Raw genomic sequence first — 14,296 nt, forward strand, 5'->3', positions numbered from 1 at the left:
CACGCACGTGTTTGTGTGTGTGTGTGTGTGTGTGTGTATATATATATATATATACTCACTCACTCACTCCTGCCAATCTCAGAACAACGCTGATCCTTCCCCACGCCACCTAACTGAATCTTCCATCTACTGAATATCCATTGTATATTCTCTCTCTTTTTCTCTTTCATACGATCCTCCTGTCTCCACATTTAGCGCGCTCTCTCCCTCTCTCTCTCTCTCTCTCTCTCTCTCTCTCTCTCTCTCTCTCTCTCTCTCTCTCTCTCTCTCTCTCTCTCTCTCTCTCTCTCTCTCTCTCTCTCTCTCTCTCTCAGTGCAATCAATGGGCACTCCTCTCTGCTAATGAGAGGGACTTATTAAAGAATGCTCTCAGGATTTAGCCTTTTTCTCCCAGATGGTCATACCTGACTGGCTCATAGCAACCTGTGTCCAAGTATGCAAAATGCCCCCAATTTAGCAACAGCAACGCTCACCGCCATGGCAACGGAGAATTCGCTGGGAGAGAATTTAGCTTGGGCTCAAATAAATAAATTGTGTTTTATTTATTTATCATTCTTTTATTTAATTAAAGGGACATTAGTTCTGGGGGGTAAAAAAAAAGCACAAACTTCACTAGCTCCACCGAGACTAGCCAACAGGATAAAGGTAATTAAGGTGCAGGGCTTTAGGTTCAGAGCATTTCAGCATTAAGTGTTCTCATCTGTGTTGGAGTATGACTTCCTTTCATGCGTTTGGTTGTTTTTTTACATTTTCTGGTTGTCGTTCGTTTCTACAGTCGGGAGACGCACAAGATCGCTGTTTTCTACATCGGAGAAGGGCAGGAGGATAAGTGCTCCATCTTGTCCAACAGTGCAGGCAGTCGGGCCTATGAGGACTTTGTATCCGGACTGGGATGGGAGGTAATATATATATGCACAAATTCTTGTCTACTATGTTAAAAGACTAGACATTGATTGGCTTTCCAGCGGAGTCTCCTTGTCTCAACGGTGGTTTTTTTTTTTTCCGATTTGCAGATAAGGTTTATGCTTTTTCCACCTAAATGTTAATTTAGAATGAACATCATTGTTTCCCTGATTAATTCCTCTTTTGCGAAAAAAAACAAAACGTATATATTATGATCGATACCTGGTTATTTCCACAAAAAAGGGTGTTCTTTTATTATCATGAAATGTGTTTCATTTCTTCAATGTCGCTAAAATCTCTGACTCTACCTACGATCTCCAACCAATCCATAATTTACACACACACACACACACACACACACACACACACACACACACACACACACACACACACACACACACACACACACACACACACCCCCCCCCCCCCCCCAGCCAGCCAGCCAAGCCTCCTTTCCACACACTTTGACCTCATAATGTGTCTCCAGGTGGACCTGGCCACCCACTGCGGGTTCATGGGCGGTCTCCAGAGGAACGGCAGCACCGGCCTCACAGCACCCTACTACGCTACCTCCAACGTGGAAGCCATCTTCCACGTGTCCACGCGCATGCCCTCCAACTCGGAGGACTGCCTCACCAAGAAGGTACAGCCCTGTTGCTGCGGCACCACCACCGACATCAACGCAGTGGGAATCGCAACTGAAATAACCACTATTTATTTGTTTGTTTAGATGTATTTATCGTTTTTTTTTTTGCCATTCTGGTCGTTATCCCGCCCTAACTAACCATCACATTATACGCTATAAGTTTCAATCACTGAAGACCAAGACAAGTCTTCACTTCTTATAGTAGTAGTCAGCTGCAAATATGACTTGACCCCAAAGAAATTCTAACAAAAGGTTTCTCAGTGGATTATAGTAGTATCAGATGTACTTATAAACATACTAAAAGTTTACCAAAGTTTGATACCAAGAAAGGGCCCATTTTCAAAATGGCCACCGTCAGGTCCCAAAAAGTAGTCCTTGTATTCCTCCTAGACCAGGAATACTGGTGCCTGATACATGTTTTGTAGTATCAGTATAATTATATATTAAAACAATTGGTTAAAAGCATATTCAATGTGAAAAATAAGTACAATTTCCCTGAAGTAATTGCATATTTCTCCTTTTTCATATCGTTTTGCTCTGTGGTGGTGGTTTCTATGGTTCATAACCATTCTTTTGATTCCTATAAAGAATAAATTCATTCGAACTGTGTGGTACTGTAAAATTAGTCAAAACAGGGCTGTCATGTGAAGGCTCAGTACCGCTAACCCCTTTCATTTTTAGACTTTTTTTTTTGCCTATTATTTATACATATCTTTTTTTATTTTCTTCAGTTGTTTCCTCTTATTATGGTTATTTTTTTATAATCTTTTTCACTGTGACCTTCACTAGATAGACATTAGTCGTCACTCTCTTCCCCCCATAGAGGTTGATTTTAATTCCCAACTTGACATGGTCCACAAGTAGGAATACATGGTAGTCCATATGCCCTGCAACTGCACCGTTGTGTTCGGCAGGCAGTTGTGCAATTACAGTGGATCATCTTCAGGAGGCCTTCTGGGGCAGCAGTCTTATTGCTCATAACTGGCAGGAACTGGCTCTCCACTAGTTTCCATCAACAATCGACTGTGTTCATGTCACCGTCCTTTCCAAACCAGACCATAAGCTGGAAGTACACTCTCTGGCAGTGATATTTGGTTGAGGACTCAGTTTGAGGCAGACGTTCTGGGGTAACAAATTACTTGGTGGTAACGATTTTCTTGCTAAAAAAGTTGTAGCGCAAAGAGGCAAGAGAATCTGTACTCTTTCCGCCAAACAAAACTGCCATTGCCTTGGTCCCATGGTCCTCTATGACATTCCTTGCTTGATGTGGGAGCACAAACACATTTGCACAGGATTGGATGGTGGATTCCCCATTCACAAGTTTTTGGAATGCTGTCTGTTTGCCAACACTACAAATGCGTGAAGTTGTATCACATCCTGTGAAGGCATGAACAAACAGCAATTGGGAACACTAGTCGCTACCCAGGACTTGTTTACATCACTCTGCAGTCCGGTAACTTATCAACCCCAGCGTATTCGGTTGCTAAGTGACGTCAATGACTTTGGCAAACTATTTCTCTGCTGATCAACGCTACAAATGATAACAAATACATTGGAAAAAGACACACTGTGTGAAGTTGTTTTTTCGACTTGGCGAGTAGCCATTACTAATAATACCAATACTCTTTGGCTGGGATGATGAGGCATCAGACAATCAAGTCATTTTAGCCTGAATACATAGGTAAAAAGCACCAGAGTAGGTTGTTAGTACCATGGACAGTATCAGAACGATTACCTGTTGAACCAAATGGATGTTGTAGGCTACACCACGGGGTGCATCTGCAGACCACTGCCACATAAATATAGGTAAGACACGATATTTATTGCTTAAGATTTGCTGGTGCTGTGGCGAGGTCTTTTGTGTTTTTTGCACTCAAGTGGTCAGCTATTTTAACTTGCAATTGATGGTCGGTGGAGTCACTCTTGTTGACACAAAGTGACTTTTGGTCATTCTTGCTTTGCTTGAATTCTGGAATAATTGTGGGGGGGGGTGCATGAGTTTTGGTCAGAATGCCTGATGTAGGCTAGATTGGATGGAATGCGTGTTGTGAATTGAGAACAGCCCATGATGTGATACAGCGTTCAGCTGTGCACCAAATATTTTTTTCTTTTTCAATCTTGACGACTTGTAGTGCTGTGTGTAGCCACATGTTTGCCCCTTGTGAACTTAAACACGCAGTTCATTTCCTTTCCTAGCTCCTCTTGTTTATGTTGGTAGCTTAGCCATGTCATGTCACGTTGTCAACATTGGATACATGGAGCAGAACATAGTGGGTCAATACGTCCGATGCTTTTTGGAAACGTTTTCTTCATAAAACGTGCCAGACAGATTTTGTATACATTTTATTCCTTAGTAATGAGCTACATGGGTATGCCGTCTTTCAGAACCTTTCATTACCAGCACTAAAGAGAGAAAAAAGAGTGCATCCTCATTGTACCCAGCACTTCTGAAAATGTTTACATCTCACTGATGTTGTACACTTTAGTGGCTTTGGACTTTACTGAACAAAAATAGAGGCCTCTATTGTTCGTCCCAGCATAGAAGAGGGGAAGAATGAGTAAATCTGTTTCCTCTACTATCGAGGTTGTGGGCTGATGTTCCGAGGCCTTGACTGCAGCTTTGACAATGTCCACGTCTGCATCACCTGATGCATTGATAATAGTGCAACCCGTCTTCTCCGGCTCCATGGTCATAAGATTGATCACTTCTTTTTTTTTTTGAAGATCTGGAAAGGAAATCTTCCTTTCTTCCCACAAACTCAGTCTCTGCATTGAATTTAACAATGACTTGAATGTTTGCACCATGTCTCTGATGAGTATTGTCTTTGATGGAAGGATCTTCGCTATAACCATCAAAAATGACTGTTGCTTTACCATAATTGCGTATGGTAAAGTCTGCATATGACTATGCAATGGCACAGCCCTTTTCCATGCCAAGCGGTGAACCAGGGAGCCACCGTCAAGGACTTAACGCTCAGTTGGTGGGATGGAATCTAGGACAGTTTTGTTAGATTTCTTGCTTGAGAACTCAGTGACTACCTGCACTAGTTGGGGCTTGTTGGCTTTACGGAAGATCTCCTTGCCTTCGAACAGGGCTGCAGGAAATGATCCAAGCTCATAGCTCATTACATCTTCCAGTGAAAACTGTCCAGTTTTCAGGAACCGTTGGAACGGCAAAGTAAGATCAATGGTTCGGTCTTTTGCAACTTTGACGGGGGAGTCATCTACAAGGGTTTTTCGGTTTGAAGGATCCAAACCGTTGGAAAACCCATTCAAAAAACGGGTTTTCCAATCATCTTTTCAGTGATCTCATTGCCAACGGTCTCTAACTCATGCACATTCACCTCCTCTTTGGCAACAACACCAGTTACATTGTTTCTCAGAGATGTGTCTGGAGAGAATGGTGTGCAAATGCGAAGCTTTTCCCTTGATCTCTTCTAGATCAGAGTGATCTCTATTCATCCATGCTTCTGAGGATTCTCGGTGCTGCTCGCTGGTCGTGTAGTTGAGGTCATTGAATTCCTGCATGGCGTTGTTGTATTCCAATGCGATGGGTGTAGACATGGTCCACAATGCTCCAATTTCCTCAGTCATTCCACTTCCATGGGTCAAACCTCCACTGCTTTTTAAGGATCGCATCAATGCCTGCTCAATGGTCAGAGCTTAGGCCTGCCCAGTACTGGTTGCTGCGGCGGATCACATGGAAACCCCTGGAAAACTTGTCATGTACATCAGGGTGTCTGGTTTCGAGTTGGCTCATTTCTTGGAGGTAGAAATATGCCGATTTCAGGTAGTTGTAGTGCCCTGCGGTGGCAAATATTGGCAGACAGTCCAACATTGTGCGTAAGTGCATCTTCCAAGATCCTGTGCGATCTGCTTTGATCAGAGCTCGGGCTGTCTCTGGTTCACCCCAAAAAAAGATAAAACCTTACAGTAATCTCAAAAAATCATGTTTTCCATAAGTATGTAATCATGTCAGTGCAATTTAGACAAGTGCAATGGATTCATAGACCCAGAAAACATGGGGTTAGACACCAAGATTACTTGGCTAGGTCAAATAATGAAGGAGTTAGGGTATTTTAAGGGCTTCCTGCCCATCTTGGACGCCATCTTGAAAATTACACCTTTCTAGTGGTCAAACTTTGGTAAACTTTTAGTACGTTATTGAGGATGCCTAATATTACAAACAACAGCTGAGAAACCTTTTGTTAAAATGATGTGGGGTTAGGTGTTTTTCTTTCATATCTGCAGCTGTCTATAGTATTAATCCCATTTGTATTTCCCCTGGATGCTAAATGGATACTCTAGACTATCAGAATGATGCCACTGAAATTGCGAGCATTGCTGTGGTGCTCGCTGTGTGTTATCTAAATTAAGCGCTTTTCTCCGGCTGCGATGGGGGTGCAGGGGGTATGTCACGGAGTGGGGGGGGGGGGGGGGGGGAAGCGGTCGAATGCAAAGAAATGGCTGCTCAGCCCTGCCTCGGCTGGGCAGCGTGTCGCCGCAGCCCTGTGCTCTGTTTTAAACTGTGTTCGGGAGGTGTGACTCCAGAGTGCGGGCGTTGATTAGTAGCCCTGGCCGGCGCAGGCATGAGGAGTGGAAAAGGTAGCATGCGCGTGAGTGAAGAGAGGCCATGTGCCGCCGCGGTAATGACTGTGATTCCGCTAGCCGCTGGCCCCCCACCCCCGTGCGCTGTGACCAGGGCCCGGATTCAGACATTAGCTCCCCCTGCAAGGGCAGGCGCCGGCCCCGGATACCGGCAGGAACCTTTTATCCGATTCCTGGCGGCGCGGCGGGGGCGATCGATTGGGCGTTGCGCTGGGCTCCTGAGTCACGCTGCACCGGAGGCAGTTAGCACGGAGAAATGAGCCGCGAGACCCCTGCCCGTGCCTCCAATCTTCTCATACAGCACCCTGTCGCGCAAGGAAATTCATCAACCTCGCCCTCATATAGCCCCCCCATCCCAATCTGACACCCGCAGACAAGACGACACATCCTCACCCCCCCCCCCCCCCCCCCCTCATCCCCCGTGATCCGCCCTCTTCAGCCCCCCCCCCCCCCCCCCCCCCAAGCTCCTTCCGAAGACCCCATACTGGAGCTGTGCTCGTCACCCGCGGAAATTAGTTAGTCGAGGGGGTTTGGATAGGGAGCGGCCGGAGGGAGGCGCTGGCGGGCCCGGCTGAAGTGTGCCGTCGGCCCGCTTCCACTCATTTGACCGGGAGCCGCCATAATTACTCCTGCCTTCTTTGCACAGATCCCAGCACTCGCCGCGGGCCCCGAAAGCAAATTGGCAGGCGGGCGCCATGCATGCACGCGGGCTTAAGACCCAGATAGTAGGGGGGTGGGAGGCGGGGTAGACCGAGGGAAAGCAGGGGGGGGCTGGGACGTTGGAGGTTGGAATAGGGATGAAAAAGAGGCTTAATCTTGTGTCAAGGCAGGAAGTTTCCCTGTCAGTATTCAAATACAGCTGTGGGTCCAGCAGCTACACACCAGGCCACTGGAAAGCAGTAGCCGGGCTGGGAGCTTTCATCTGCTTGGACAGAGAGTGCAAAAAAAAAAAAGGAAAAAAAGATGACGGGGGGGGGGGGCAAGCAAAAGCAGAAAGAATAGAGAAATGGAGAAGAACAAAAAAAAACATGCATTCCTCAATCCAATTGTAGGCTTTAGCCGAGAGATGGGCCCTGCAACAGCTGCCGCGGTAATGTGGTTAAAGAGGGACCTGCAGGGTGGGGGTCAGGCCCTGGGAGGTGTGTGTGTGTGTGTGTGTGTGTGTGTGTGTGTGTGTGTGTGTGTGTGTGTGTGTGTGTGTGTGTGTGTGTGTGTGTGTGTGTGTGTGTGTGTGTGTGTGTGTGTGTGTGTGTGTGTGTGTGTGGGGCGACCACCCTCGGGCACTGGGGCTTAACTGGCTCCACTGTGTTTTTATAAGGAAGAACTTGTGCTCTGGAGACCTTTTGGTCCTCTTTTGTGTGCGAGAGAGAGAGGGAGAGCGGGAGAGCGAGCCAGTCGCTGGGTGCGAGGTCAAAAAGGGCTAATTGGACAAGAGCCTTTAACTCGGGTCATATTTTATAGGAAAGTCTCGCGGCGGCGGCGGCATGAATAGATTGTCCACGATAGCTAGTGACGAAAGCACAAGCATCCTCATTAACCCTGCGATTCATGCCATCCAAATGCTAATACGCTAACTACAATTAGCACCCCCAGGTTGATTGGCTGCCGCGGATGCATATTCAACATTTTCCGTCAAATCGCCCCGTTGACTGACCTGCCCGGGACCTGCTTATCTGCAGACAGACAAACTGAACCGGCAAGCGCCAGCGTAATCAACATGCCGTGGATTTGTTTAACATTACCGTATTACCATAATTAAGGGCTTATAATAGAATGTGCTAATTGCATTTTTGGTGGCGAGGGCATGTTTTCTTAATGGCTCATTAGGCCCACAGTACATTGGCAGATGTTTTTCTCTCCAAGTGGAGGCCCTCTGCATACTACCGCAAGATAGGGATGGACTGATAGAGTGGGAATAGCTGGGCCTCTTGCTAGTTAGCCGCCCGTACTCTTCACGTAATATAATTTAGCTGTTTACATGCATTTGTTTGGCCCAGAGTAGGGGGTGGGAACGGGTTTGCCCATTTCAAACCCACAACAGTCAATTTCCTGTCTGCCCTAAAGTGTATCTTTTTGTCCGGGCCAGCCGTGTGTGTGTGTGTGTGTGTGTGTGTGTGTGTGTGTGTGTGTGTGTGTGTGTGTGTGTGTGTGTGTGTGTGTGTGTGTGTGTGTGTGTGTGTGTGTGTGTGTGTGTGTGTGTGTGTGTGTGTGAATAGAGTGGAAATTGGAGGCAATTTGATGTCATATGGGGAAAGTTAATTGGATTTAAATTATTATTTTTTTAAATGGTCAATTTTGAAGCTTTTTTTTTGGCGTCCATAATTTGAACTTGTAATGAAAAAGCTTAAAAGGAGCTCAAATACGGACAAACTATGGATATATTGCATATTAAGACTGTTTTATTCAAACTACCTTTGTGATTGAATTGGGAGGCAAAAACACGCCCTGCTCTAACATCTTTTGTATTAAGAACTGGACAATGGCTAAGCATGCTTGGAGGGGTTTATGTTGCTGGTCGATCTACAGTCTACGTCTCCATAGTGCCCCCTCCCCGCTGCTCTTAACAACTCTGTGGTTTCCATCATGTTGTAGCGGGGGAATTCTGTGTTATCACTCACATTGTGGTGTTTGATTCTAGCGGTTGTTTTCTTCCTAAAAGAACATCTTTGTGTGTGTGTGTGTGTGTGTGTGTGTGTGTGTGTGTGTGTGTGTGTGTGTGTGTGTGTGTGTGTGTGTGTGTGTGTGTGTGTGTGTGTGTGTGTGTGTGTGTGTGTTACAGCTGAGACACCTGGGGAACGACGAGGTGCACATCGTGTGGTCGGAGCACACCAGGGACTACCGCCGCGGCATCATCCCCACCGACTTCGGCGACGTGCTGATCATCGTCTACCCCATGAAGAACCACATGTTCTTCATCCAGATCATGAAGAAGCCCCAGGTAGGTTCACACGAGTCCACCAACAAAATAAAACACGGGACATTTGAGAAAGGAGTGTGAAATCAGTCAGCCAAACATTTCTGTTTTTTTATTAATTAAAAAATTGTTATTTATGGATGTCATTTTCTGTCTGCATTTATACTTCATCGATGTTCATTATTCATACAATGGATGAATAATGAAATCGACACTTTAACATGCATTACAATGGAGGTCATTGTTGGACGATAGATTCCTACTGGTCGCCTGGTTGTGGTCTTCCAGAAGCATCCTCTTAGTTCACCGCACTCGTGCAGCCTGTTATTACCCTCACTGTGGGCATGTGCTCTCAGCGCTGCTTACGTCCCTGCTTCATCTGGCTTTCATCTCCACCACTCTAGAGTAACGCATTTCGCCGCATCGCTGGTCTTCCCGGAAAAACACTGCGATGCCTTTATCTAAAAGGGGAAGGGATCACTACCCCCCCCCCCCCCCCCACAACCAACATCTACATTGCTGTCTAGCGTCCATCCTTTACATGTATTCAGAGAACCCCATCCGGGAACTTGGTTCTCTGGGCTCCTGGTTGGCCTAAGTTTTTCTCTGGAAGTACCTCGGGTGTCAGTGCTTTAGAGATTTGTCCTTTACCAAGTCCTTCACTTCGCCTCGGATTTAAGAGATGACCGAGTCGCACGCAAAAAAACTCCCGAAGACAATAGGGACCCGCTCTGTGCTCAGGGTCCTCTGGTGGATTATCTTTTGTGGGGTCAGTCTGAACAATGGCTCCAGCCTCGCGTCTGATGGCGGAGCAGGGTCGGGTAAAGCGGGGCTCTGGCGTGGCGCAGGGCAGAGCGAGAGCCAGGGCATGGGACGGCCCCGCCTGCTGCCCTTACCTGCCCCTGCTACGCCAGCGTGGGCCCGGAAGCCCTTCGCCCAGCCAATGCCTTCGTTTCCCCAGGGTTGTCGTGCGTAACCAGAATGACGTCACACACGCAAGTTTTTATTTATTTTAGAAAAGGGTTTAAGATTTGGTCATCGGGTCAGATATTTGTTGTGTGGACTGGATCGTGTCGGTGCATAATGAGGGAACTCCTGCTCGGAGGAGACAGCGGGGCCAATCTGAGGGACTTTGACATTCATGTCCACTTCCAGGTCAACGACCATTCAGCTTCTCTTATTAAGGGCCCCCCCTCCGGTACGAAGCAACAGACGCGTGTGCGGACACAAACACACACGCACGCTGCCGCTAAAATGCATATTTCTCCATTGTGTTTGTGCACTAGTTCAATAGGAGAGCATTGTCTCATATTGATTGTCATTTTAATTTCATTTACCCGCCATTGATTCACATTAGATATGTGTGGTTGTCATGCAAAGTTAGGCAAAATCCAATTTCAACTTGAACCCTGGCCCCCAAAACAGATGGAGGAATGGTGCCTCGGAATCAGATTTTTAATCAACCCTGCCCGCTTGTAAGTGGACTTAAGTCTGCAATTATGCACCCTGACCAAATTAAAAGTCGGATCAAATCTCCGGTTTTTGAAAATCCTCAACAATAATTCTTTATAAAAAGGAAAAATGGTTGGGTCTCGTCATCTGCCGCTGTGTTTTTTTTTTTAATCTCTTCCTCTTTCTCTCTCTTTCCCCCTCGCATCACAGGTTCCTTTCTTCGGCCCCCTGTTCAACGGCGCCATTGTGACGGGTGCGCTGCTGCCCAGCGTGCTGCGGGCCACCTGTATCAACGCCAGCAGGGCTGTCAAGTCCCGGCTCACCCTCTACCAGAGCTTGTATCCTTCTGCGTCCCGGGGCGGCCCGTCGTGTGGCTCTGGGGCCTCTGGCTGGAGCGCGGTGGGGGGATGGAGGGATCCTGTGGGTGTTGTTCGGACCCTCTGCCACCCTAGCTCAGTGACTCGGTGGCAAATGTCCATGTGGCTATTCAGATTTCACGCTGTTTCTGCATTGCTTTTTAGCATCTTCATTTCAGGTTCAGAAATCTCCCATTATTACAAGTAAAGTAAAAACGACTATTGTTTAAAAAGTTAGAAGGCTGATATTTTATATATATTTATAAATATACATAAATATACATTTGGCTTTCCGGTTGGACACTGTCACACACGTTGTGGTGCGACCAATCTCTGGACATGTGGCCGGCGTATCATGTAGGCCAGGGTGCACGGCTGAATGCTGACACTGATTATTACGGGCTGGCTCATTTACATACAGCTATCGGAGCAAGCCTGGAGTAACATGCACTGGGCTGTTTCTTTTGGCTTCTTTTTAGACGGGCGGGGAGGGGAGGGGTGATGGTGGGGCGAGAAGCACTGATAATGTGTCATCATCCATCATTGATGTTTTATGAAACAGACTATGCATCGCTGAAATGCTAACGGCATGCGTAGACACACACACACACACACACACACACACACACACACACACACACACACACACACACACACACACACACACACACACACACACACACACACACACATCCCTCCACTGGCCCATCCAGCCCTGTGCTGTTAAACGCCTGACTCCAGCTGTAGTTGTCAGTTGGTTTAAAGGGAGCGTAATCACCAATGGAGATGAATTAGCATGTGAATGCCAGGAGCACCAGAGCGGGGGAGGGTTGGTGGGGTGAGGGGCGAGGCAGGGAGGCAAGCAGGGAGGGAGGGAGAGAGAGGAAAAAGGGGAGGGAGTGGGGCGGCTTTCCCCTGGAGGGAGAAACCTGATCTCCCATAATGCCCCTGCTCCTCCTTGGACAGCATGTACAGCACCGCCTCATCCGAACCACACTGCCACTCTGGCCGTCTCTATAGAAACCAAGCTCCCTCCTCCCTCCCACAAGGAGTTTCCATTTGGCCGCGTGACGAGCATCCATTGTTCTGAGGACGGTACCACACTGAGTTTACCAAGAGTTGTAAGATAGTGGGTGAACAGTGGTCTGCCGGACCGGTATCTCTGACCACATTGACGTGGCTCAGATCTACACATACCTTATTTACAACGTTTTTTTGGGTACCATTAAGAATCTCTGTTTTCAACAGAGACCTGAATTTGGTTGGGTCTAGACTTCATCATTGTTTAACTTTAATCTGTCTTACACTTATGATTGTGTTTGCCTGTGCGTGTGAGAGCATAAGCATCTAGGCCTGTGTGTGTGTGTGTGCGTTTTTTGAAAGTACCATCACTGCTGGGCCCTACAGCCCCCACCCTAGCCCCCCACCTCCTATATGGGACTCTGCCTGTGTGTCCCTCGAGGCGTTCTGAGTGACAGATGTCCGTTACCCGACGCCAAGTGTATAACCCCAGGGGAAGGGGGGGGGGGGGGGGTGGTGTAAAGGCTTGCTTGCCCGCTACTGAGAGCCTTTGGGTTGGACAATTGGAATGGCGGCGGGGGGGGGGGGGGGGGGGCCTCTGTATTCAATGCGGTTCCGCGGTCCTTCCCTGAAGCTGGTGGCAGGGCCATGAGCCACGCTAATAGAGCCTTACCTGGCATTCCTCGGCATCAGGCGGCACAGGGAAGAGATCTGTGAGAGGAGATAAGTCCCAGGCTCTGGAGAACTGCCTCTGATAGGCTGCCAACCTGCCCGCTATCCCCGTCCCATGTGCACACACACACACACACACACACACACACACACACACAGACGCACGACAGACGCACACACTGATACACACACAGACGCATGCATGCACACGCACACTCTCACTGATGCACACACAAACACGCACTGATACAAACGCACATACGCACGCACCGATACACAGTCACACACACGCACTGATGCACGGCACGCACACACGCACTGATACACGCACACACGCACCGATACACACACAACAACACTCACCCACACAGACCCACCAACACAAAGACACACACACCGGCTCGCATACGCTGGAGATAAATGGACACGCTGAGCTGAGCCCACTGCCAGCATGGGTGTCAGGCTGTCTGTCTGCGGGTTCCTTGGCTGGAGGGGCCGGGGAGAGGGGAGATGAATGTCCGCATGAGGGAATGCCCACAGCAGCCTGGGGGGCGTTTAGCGTTTTTGTATTTTCCCTCGCAAACCACACCGGCCGAGTCCCGACAGGGGCGTTGGGCGGTGTTGAGGCACCGCTGTCGTGTAGCCGCTTCCCTGAGAGGCTGAGGAGTCGCTGAGGCGCTCTTGATGACTCAGCTTAGCGTGTTATTCCAGGAGCGCCGTCGCGGCCACGCAGAGAGCGACGGACACACGTCTGACCTGCAGGTGCACGCCAACGGGTTCCTCTTCATTTTTTTCTATGTGTGGATGCGTGTATGAGCGTGTGCATGTGTGGTTATGTGTTTGTGTTTGTGTGTGTGTGTGTGTGTGTCCATGTTAAAGGAAAAAAAAACGTGAAAATCCCCCCCCCCCCCCTTCACAATGCTTTTGCCATCCGCAATCTGCTCTCGGCTGGCGAGGCCACTCTCCAAGGTAATTAGTTGAATATTTCTTCAAAGAGAGGCTATATGACCCCGGTGTGTCCAGATAAAAGACCGGCGTGGTGCTGCGGCTCTCCCCCGCTCCGCCGCGGGGCTGGAGAGGGTTCCAGCAGCCTGGCGCAGGCCTAGTGGCAGCCCTCCACCTAATTGGATTTGGTATTGAAAAATGACCAGCAGACACATTGCTCCAGCATCCGCACACACAAACACAGGCTTATACCAAGGGCTTTTCAGAAAGAAAGACTTTCTTTCTCTGGCTCTCTGGCTCGCTCGCTCGCTCTCTCTCTCTCTCCCTCTTTCTCTCTCTCTCTCTTCACCTCTCTTGCTCTCTCTCACTCTCTCTTCACCTCTCTTGCTCTCGCTCGCTCTCTCTCTCTCTTCACCTCTCTTGCTCTCGCTCGCTCTCTCTCTCTCTTCACCTCTTTTGCTCTCTCTCTTCACCTCACTCTATCTCTCATTTGCTCTGTCTCTCAGCCTCGCTCTCTCCACCTCTCTTGCTGTCTCTCTCCACCTCTTGCTCACTCTCTCTTTCCATCTCTTGCTCTCTTTCTCTCTATCTTGCTCTCTCAATCTCCTTAACGCCCTCTCTTGTTTTCCTATATCTGTACGTTAGTCTCAAGTCTGTTTTCTTCCTCTTCTCCTACTCCCTTTTGGATAAAATTGCATCCGATCGCTTTGTGTGTGTGTGTGTGTGTGTGTGTGTGTGTGTGTGCGTGTGTCGCCCCTAGTCTCGTAGACAGCGGACTCT

General features: G+C 48.3%; 1 protein-coding gene across 5 annotated transcripts in view; it reads left to right on the forward strand.

Moving 5' to 3' along the window:
* The window catches only part of ralgapa2 (Ral GTPase activating protein catalytic subunit alpha 2), a 108,771-nt gene that overhangs the window by 66,340 nt on the left and 28,135 nt on the right, over positions 1-14,296 (forward strand). For all 5 annotated transcript variants that reach the window (XM_030357150.1, XM_030357149.1, XM_030357152.1 and 2 more), the window contains 4 exons: positions 776-899; positions 1,391-1,546; positions 8,937-9,095; positions 10,734-10,861. In XM_030357150.1, coding sequence (XP_030213010.1) covers positions 776-899; positions 1,391-1,546; positions 8,937-9,095; positions 10,734-10,861 — 567 coding nt within the window. The remainder of the gene's footprint in view (positions 1-775; positions 900-1,390; positions 1,547-8,936; positions 9,096-10,733; positions 10,862-14,296) is intronic.

This window comes from Gadus morhua, chromosome 5, assembly GCF_902167405.1.
Source record: "Gadus morhua chromosome 5, gadMor3.0, whole genome shotgun sequence".
Taxonomy (NCBI): Eukaryota; Metazoa; Chordata; class Actinopteri; order Gadiformes; family Gadidae; genus Gadus; species Gadus morhua.